Source organism: Nannospalax galili, unplaced genomic scaffold (genome assembly GCF_000622305.1).
Source record: "Nannospalax galili isolate Female #2095 unplaced genomic scaffold, S.galili_v1.0 scaffold680, whole genome shotgun sequence".
Classification (NCBI taxonomy): Eukaryota; Metazoa; Chordata; class Mammalia; order Rodentia; family Spalacidae; genus Nannospalax; species Nannospalax galili.
In genome coordinates, this window is record NW_008348218.1 from 3,771,828 (window position 1) to 3,780,627 (window position 8,800).

The 8,800-nt window shown below is 39.7% G+C and overlaps 1 protein-coding gene across 5 annotated transcripts in view; it reads right to left on the reverse strand.

Moving 5' to 3' along the window:
* The window catches only part of Wrn (WRN RecQ like helicase), a 135,191-nt gene that overhangs the window by 54,541 nt on the left and 71,850 nt on the right, over positions 1-8,800 (reverse strand). For all 5 annotated transcript variants that reach the window (XM_029569246.1, XM_029569247.1, XM_029569245.1 and 2 more), the window contains exon 17: positions 2,936-3,042. In XM_029569246.1, the coding sequence (XP_029425106.1) occupies positions 2,936-3,042 (107 nt within the window). The remainder of the gene's footprint in view (positions 1-2,935; positions 3,043-8,800) is intronic.

The window sequence follows — 8,800 nt, forward strand, 5'->3', positions numbered from 1 at the left end:
CACGCACTTTCCACAGGACCCAGTAAATGCAATCCTGGGCATTTATCCCAGGGAATTAAAAACTCACTGTTCACAGGGTGTTTAACCACTGACCTATTGAAGGACCTTTGAGATATATACAAATATTCCCATCCTCCTCATTCATAATTACTCAAATCTAGAAAACAACCAAAAGCTGAATGGTTAGGGCTGGGGAGATGGCTCAGTCGGTAAAGCACTTGCACTGCAAACACAAGGACCTGAGTTTAATCCCCAGAACCCACATAAAAACTCCTGGCACAGCAGCATGCATGTGTAATCCCACAGTTGTGGAGACAAAGACAGGAGGATCCCTGGGCTTGCTGCCAGCTACTCTAGGTAGGTGAGCTCCAGACCAATGAGAAAACTTGTCTAAAGGAGGTGAAGAGTGACCCTGAGGATGACACCAGAAATTGTCCTCCAACCTCTACACACACCCCCCAACACACACACATTAATAAGAAAAAGTTGAATATTTAAATGAGCCTTGGGCATCCGGAATACCACAGACTACCATGCAGCAATAAAAAGGTTAAAAAAATCAAATATTAAACAAGTTGGACAATTCAAAGTAATCACGCTAAGTTAAAAAAAAAAACCTCATGTATTCGAACTCTTGGGGAGGTTATGGAACCTTTAAGAGGTGGAGCTTTGCTGGAAGAACTATGGCACCAGGGGTGGGCTTTGAGGGTTTATAGCCTCACCTCACTTCCTGTTTGCCTGCTCTGCTTCCTGTGTGTGAAAGAAATGTGATCACCTAGCTTCTGCTCCTGCCAGCCTGCCAGGCCTTCTCCACCATTAGGCCTCTAGGCCCCAGGAACTGTATGGCAAAATAAACTATTCCTTAAGTTGTTTTAGGTCATGTTTTTTCATCAGAGCAATAAAACATTAACTAATACACCCAGAAACCACATTAAAGCCAGGCACAGTAGCACCCAGGCCTGATCCCAGCTCCAGGGAACTTAAGACAGAAGAATCCCTGGGGCCTCTGGCCAGACATTTAAGTCAATTGGTGCATTCTAAGTTTAGTTAGAAACCATGTCTCAAAAAAATAAAGTGGAAAGTAATTAAAGAAGAGACCCTATGTTGACCTCTGGTCTCTACATATATATATACACACACACAAACACATACATACATATTCACACAAAAAATAAAATAGTAAAATAAAATAAAAATGTGCTACTCTTTATAATCAGGGAAGAAATAATTCAAATAAATAACAGCTTTTTAAAAATCCCATTAGGAAGTCTGTGTCTAGATTGTTGACATGATACAAGTGGTTACAATACTTTATCACATTCTGGAGTAATTTGAAAACTGCATGAGAAACTGGCCATTGGTCCAAAGTGAGAGTCTACAAGTTGTAATGAATAGGACAATACAGTCCAGTCTGTCTTGCAATGGTCCATAATGAAGAATGTATAGTAACTCTGTTTTGTTTTGTTTTGTCTTTTTGAGACAGGGTCTCCCTGTAGCCCTAGCTGGCCTGAATTCACTACGTAGACCAGGCTGGCCTCGAACTCACAGAGATCCGCCTGCCTCTGCCTAAAACTGTGCTGGGATTACACCACCACATCTGGCCTGTAACTCTACATTTTAAAGGCATGTTTAAGAGAAGTAAATGGGAGAAACATGTAAAAAAGACATAATATACAAATGCCCCACCACATCCATATTGGGTTTTTGTAGTTTCAGTTACCGGTGATCAACCACAGTCCAAAAATATTAAATGGAAAACTACAGAAATAAACAATTCATGTGTTTTAAATTATGTACCATTTCAAGTGCTGTGATAAAATTTTGCACTGTACTCCAAATGCAGTCCTCCATTTTCTCCAAGAAAGAACTGCCCCTTGGTCCAGCACACCCATCAACATAGCTTCCCACCATTAGCCAATTTTACCCAATCTCAGTTATGTACCAATGAGCCAAAAGGTCAAGAGTAGTGATGTGAGCATTTTTATTACAGTATACTGTCAAAATTGTTCAATCTTTATTCTTCAACTATGCCTAACTTACAATTTAAACTTTCTGATGGGCTGGTATGATTGCTTGGCTCCAGGCAACCATTGGGAGTATCGGAACACGCATGCATCCCTGTCAGTAAGGGGGAACAACTGCCATTATTATCTAATCTTTTCAGAAACTGTTTGCCAACTCCTGTCCTAGGGAGGAGTGTCCAATCTACACCCCAGGACAGCTATGAATGCGTCACAATACAAAATCATAAATTTATTTAAAACATTACAAGTTTTTGCAACTCAACTGAGTGCTTCTTGAGGGTGAACTTTGTAGATGACAATGAGGAATGTCAAAGGTTGGGCATGTCTATTAGAGTAATCCCTAACTACATGCCAACCTCAGGAGGAAGACATGCTAGGATTTTTTTTTTTTTTTTTTTGGTCTTTTTCAGACAGGGTCTCCCTATAGCCCTAGCTGTCCTGTAACTCACTATGTAGAACAGGCTGGCCTCGAACTCAGAGAGATCTGCCTGCCTCTGCCTCTGCCTCCCGAGTGCTGGGATTAAAGGTGTGCACCATCATAACCAGAAACATGCTAAAATTTTTTAAAATCTCCTTGCTTGCATCACCTATCTGCTTTTTCAAAGAGAAGTCTTTAGCTTTTTGGAAATCATCCAGTTCTGAAAAGTACATGGTAAAAATATCACTTCAAGACATTAGGCCTGGTCTGGTGAGATGGCTCAGTGGGTAAAGGCACCTGCTGCCAATCCTGACTACCTGAGTTTAGTGCCCGAGACCCAAATGGGGGAAGGAGAGACACTTCTGCAAGCTGTCCTCTGACCTCCACATGTGTACTGTGGTAAACACACACACACACACACACACACACACACACACACACACACACACACATGCAACTAATTTAAAAGGACATTAGGCTTGGCAAAGCTTACCAATGGAAGCACTACCTTCAGGAAGCCCAACTTCCTGAATGAACTTCTGAAATCATGGCCCCACTCAGAAATACAGTGAGCCTCATCCACAGCAATGAGTGTAATGCCTATAAAAAGAGACGGGAAAAATAAAGTTCAAAAAGAAAAAGCCTAAGTCATTTTTTTTTTCTTTTAGAACATATAAATCTTACAAAAAGAACAATCCAAATCAAAGTATTTGGTTCACACACAAAAAATAGAAACATAAATAGCACCAGATAACATCAAAAATCATAACTGAGACTGGGAGAGAGGGTAATGAATAAAAGGCAACAGGATAAAGGAAATTTTATATATTAATTCAAACAGATTTTATCATTATTCCTCAAAGAAATGAACTGCTTACTATTACTTTGTCCCCAGAACTCACTTAGAAACCATCTGCAAGAATGTTTTTTTCAAAAGAACTGTTCTGTTTCTCTTTGGTAATAATGTCAATCTTATCTCATAGATTAGCTATCAAAAGAAACAAGTAGTCAGCACATTTCTACTGATACTAAGTACACCACTGTCCATGATTGATCACATATCATATTGGAGGAAGTTCCTCTGAAATGCCAGTATTTGAAGACAGGCTGACATCCACATTGCCTAATGTAAAATGTATGGAAAAACAAAATCTCATTATGTACCAAGTAGGTAAGAGGGAACATAACTCTCCACTCAACCCCACACCATATGCACATACTGAAACAAGATCAATAGTGTCATGTAATGCATTTCAAAAAAGGATTTAATTGTATAACCATCCATTAAAATGTCTTCAGATATTTCAAAGTAAGGATTAGAACTGTCTTACCCTCAATTACCAAACTGATATTTTTGACACAAAAATAACTTTTTGCTTTATGTTACTATGTTCTCCTATTAGTGAGGTCACTAAAAACATGCTCTGGCATCAGACTGCCTGTATGCAAAACTTGGCTCCACCATTTCCCATTTATATTACTTTGAGCAACTTAGAAAGCTTTCCAATTCTCATATTCTCAAAAATACAACATGGAGCCAGTGAGATGACTCAGTAGATAAAAGCACTTTCCTCACAAACCTGACAACCTAAATTCAATCCCCAGAAATCATGGTGGAAGAAGATAACTGATTCCCAGTGTTGTCCTCTGACCTCCACATGAGCTCTGTACAGCACATTCCCGCCTATATCCCCCCAGAACCACCGACCCCCCCACAGTAATAGTAAATAAAAATAAAAATACAATGTGGATAGTAATAGCAACCAACACCTATTACTACTCTAAAGATTTAATCAGATCATTCATATAAAATGCAAAGGTAGGCCAGGCACCAAAAAAGAGCTTAATAAAAATACACTACCATTTCTCTCAATCCTCTCTCTCTGCCTTCCGTCTGCTGGGAGGGGCATTCTGGGATTATATACCCAAGTGTTACTACATCTGGCTTTTTATGTGGGTTCTGGGGAATCTGAAGTCAGATCAGCAGGCATGCAGGGCAAGAGCTATTCCTACTGCACCATCTCCCAAGGTCTATGGTGTACAATTTAAATTTTTTGACAATTTCATACATGATTACTGTATTCACATCATTTCCACCCCCCTTTTCCCTCTCTCTCTCTCCCTTCACATCTCTCCTCTCAATTTCGTGATCTCTTCTTTAATTGTTATTGTTACATACATACACATGTGTATATGTATAAGCAGCTTACAGCTTACTCCATTTAGCAGTGCTAGTATGTACATGTGTTTTGGGTTGGCTACTTGGGACTGGACAAGCTTCTGTCACTGATTGCTACGGCTCTTCACCTCAAGGTGAGACCTTGTGAAATGTTCCCCATCCACAATGTCATGTCAGCTGATATTAGTACCAGGTCTTGCTGAGATGTGAGGGGTGCAGCTTCCCTATCTTATAATCTTTCTGTCCCCTCTACCATGATGCTCCCTGAGTCATCCTGGCCTCCAAAGCAGTGAGCAAAAGAGACCCTGTCCCAAACAAGGTGAGAAGAAAGGACCACTACATGAAGTTGTTCTTCTGTAAGCTGGGGATGGGAGGCAAACAACTCAAGAGTCAGGAAGTCCCAGCAACTGACCACTAGGCTATCACTCCCTAGTATACATACAGCAGTAAGGAATGCTGAGAAATACTCTGACAACCTGAGCTACCTAGAAGACTCAGATGGCCCAGCTGCCTGGAAGAGGCAGAGACCAGTTAAGCTGCCTGGAAGAGGGTCACACAACTGAGCTACCATGAAAAGGCACTCGCCAACCTGCTGAGCTGCCTGCAGGTTGTGCAGTGCACTCCAGATTTCCTGCTTTTGTGAGCTGTTACCCATGCAGGGGTGGGCTCTGTGTGACATAGCTTTGAGTCATTCCTGCTCCTATAAGTAAACCCTCACCCCATATTCCTGTTATTAACCTTAACAGAACTCTTCGGTTCACCAAACCACACACACACACACACAATATTTTAGTATAATTATTACATGGCCGTTATGAGCTAAACCCTTTTCAAGAGTCCAATGTGGCACAGGCATGTAAGGTCAACTTGAGCTATACAAAAGAGTTTGAGACTTTCGTAAGCTACATAAGATCCTGTCGAAATAAGCAAGCAACTCTTTTTCTACCAATAATAAGATTACTAAAATACAATCAGCCTTGAGGATTTCACAGTTCTATAGAGGAGACCAAGAACAAGGCAGCTCACTGAGGTGATGAGCTGTGCTGAAACCCACGGAGCACTCAAAGAAGCAAAGAGAAGAGCACGAAGAAGTTGCTGAACAAACAACAGCAAAGTCAAGCGATCGCACCAGAACTCTCTAGTTGCCACTGAATGATTTGGAAATTTTCAATGCTACCAATACCAGCAAACCAGATTTTGGATTTAGAAAACTAAACTGCTCAGATTTTAAGTTAAATAGGTTAAAGCACAGGAAATAGTCTTCCTTTATTTTAAAAGCCTTTAGCTGCAAATGTGACAAGCAATTTAATGGAGCTGAACCTTGACTAGCATAGTTTAGGCAAGCTTTGCCAGCATTAACTTTAAATGTTCAAGCATCCTCGCAGGTCCTATACATATTTCATTTTGGCATACCTGTCATTCAAGTCTTATTTACAAACCGTAAAAGACAATTACAAGTGCAGCTGGAAAGGCATCTCCATATAAAAGTGTGTTTGCTGTTTGTTATAAATCCAGACTCCTTAAAAAATTTAACATTTACCTGAAAATGACAAATCTGATTAGCTAAATGTCAAACTGCTGTACAAATAACATCCAGAGCGCACTGTTTTTTGCAGGCATTTTACAGTCTTCTGCAAGCAATAGCCAAAGGAAATATTTCAGAATTAACTTTCATTTAACTTATCCCTTTTTATAAATCACTGAGTCTCCCAAAGAAAATATTTTTATTCATCATAAACAAAAAAAAACCTCTGCTATAATGATTAAACTATTCACAAATGTTTGTTGACACAGAATCTCATTACATAGCTCAGACTGTCCTCAAACTCATTATGTAGTCCAGGCTGGCCTCGAATTCTTCATCCTCCTGCATCAGTCTCCTAGAACTGTGATTACACACACAACAAATGCTTTTTTCTTTAAGAAGAAAGAAATAGAGAAAGAGAGGGAGAAAGACAGAAAGAAAGACAAAAGAAAGAAGAAAGAAAGAAAGAAAGGAAGGAAGGAAGGAAGGAAGGAAGGAAGGAAGGAAGGAAGAAAAGAAAGAAGGAAGGAAGGAAGGAAGGAAGGAAGGAAGGAAGGAAGGAAGGAAGGAAGGAAGGAAGGAAGGAAGGAAGGAAGGAAGGAAGGAAGGAAGGAAGGAAGGAAGTAAGATGCCTAAGCTTAAATATGGGCACTCATCTTCAAGCCTGACAACCTGAGTGTGATCTCCAGATCAAACACTGTTGAATGAAAGAATGCCCCAGAGTCCTGTAAGTTGTTCTCTGAAGTGTGCGCATATGTGCGCGGATAGACACACACACCACACACACACACACACACACACACACACACACACACACACATACACACACACACACCTGAACACCCACACATCCAAAACTCCCCACACTCAGAGAAAACATAAAAGAAAAAAAACAGCTTTTTAAAACCCAACAAGGTTTGAGGGGCTGGAGATGGCTCAGCAGTTAAGAACACTGTTGTTCTTGCAGAAGTCCCGGGTTCGAATCCCAGCACCCACATGGCAGCTAACTGTCCGTAACTTCAGTTCCAGGGGATCCAACAGCCTCGTCCTCCACGGGCACTGCACGACATGGGTACACTTACCTACACACAGACAATACACACGTACACATAAAATAAAAATAATTTTTAAAAATATCTTTAAAAAAACATAATGAGGTTTGAACTGAATTCAGGCCTGGAGCATGCTAGGCAAAGACTCTACCTTTGAGTTATAGCCTTTGTTTTAGAGCATTCATAATTCATATATTACTAAAGGTTAAAATGTTAAAAGCTACAACTAGGGGCTGAAGAGATGGCTCATCGGTTAAGGGCACTGGCTTTTGCAGAGGACTAAGTTTTGGTTCCCAGCACACGGTAGCCAACAACCATGCATAACTCCAGTTCCAGGAGATCTGACGCTCTCTTCTGGACTCCATGGGCTCTGCACAACACATGTGTACTTGCATACATGCAGGCAAAACATTCATACATATAAAATAAAAATAAATTTTTAAAATTTAGGTTACAATTACTTGTCAAAAGCATTTACTATTTACTGATGCTAATTCATCTAACATCATTACAAAGATGAAACAGGCACTGAGGTGGAGTAAAACCTACACCACTAGAGCCACAGATGCCAGTTTTTCAGATAAAACCATGAAACTGATCTACAAGGTAGTTAGGTTTAAAAATGCTCAAAACAACTTCTTATACCTAAAGGAAGCATACTAAACTTGTATTCCATTAACGACAGAAATATGTCCACGAGAGTTGGACTGCTATAGATGAGCTCTCTGATGACACATTCCCTCAAATGTCAATCTATGCCCTCATTCGTTGGTTTCATCAGATCCTAACAGATACAACTTTTCTTTCAGGGTTGCTTTAAAAAAATTGTTAAATATATTCCTTATATGTAATGTTAAATGAAATGTTACAATATTGAAGATTTACCCTATGTGAAATTACTTAATACATAATTATTCAAAAAGACCATACAGTTTGGGGAAATTGCATTTGATAATGTTGAAACGAAGCCTTGAAACATGAATTGTCTTGATTACGATTCTCAGGCAGCTGAGCTGAACCACTAACAAGAAAACATAACAAAAATTTTGAAGCAGAAATGGTGTAGTCTGGAGCTGGAGAGATGCTCGGTGGTTAAGAGCACTGGCTGCTCTTGCAGGGGATCTGGGTTAGTGGGCAGAACCCACATGCAAACATCTCCAACTCCAGTTCCAGGGGATCTGGTGCCTATTCTGGCCTCCACGGGCACTACAGGACACAGGTGCACTTACATGCAGGTAAAGCAATCATAGATATAAAACAAATGAATCAAAAACAATTTTTTAAAGAAATATAATCATGTCAGCTTTTGACTAATCTATATTTACATTTTCTAAAAAATACTCTATTTAGCAACGTTTTTTTAAGTTTGAAAGGTGATTTCTTTTTTTGTTTATTTATTTTTAAATATTTTATTATTTTTTAATTTTTTTTACTGAATTTTTGTGTATTTCATACAGAAGATCCCAACCAATCTTAATCACCTTTACGCCCCGCAGGCTCTGGCACCCTCCTATAGCCAAGGACACTATCTTGACACAATAGGCCTTAACACAATACAGAATTTTACCAACCCTTCAAAAAACTAATACTAACGCTCCTTAA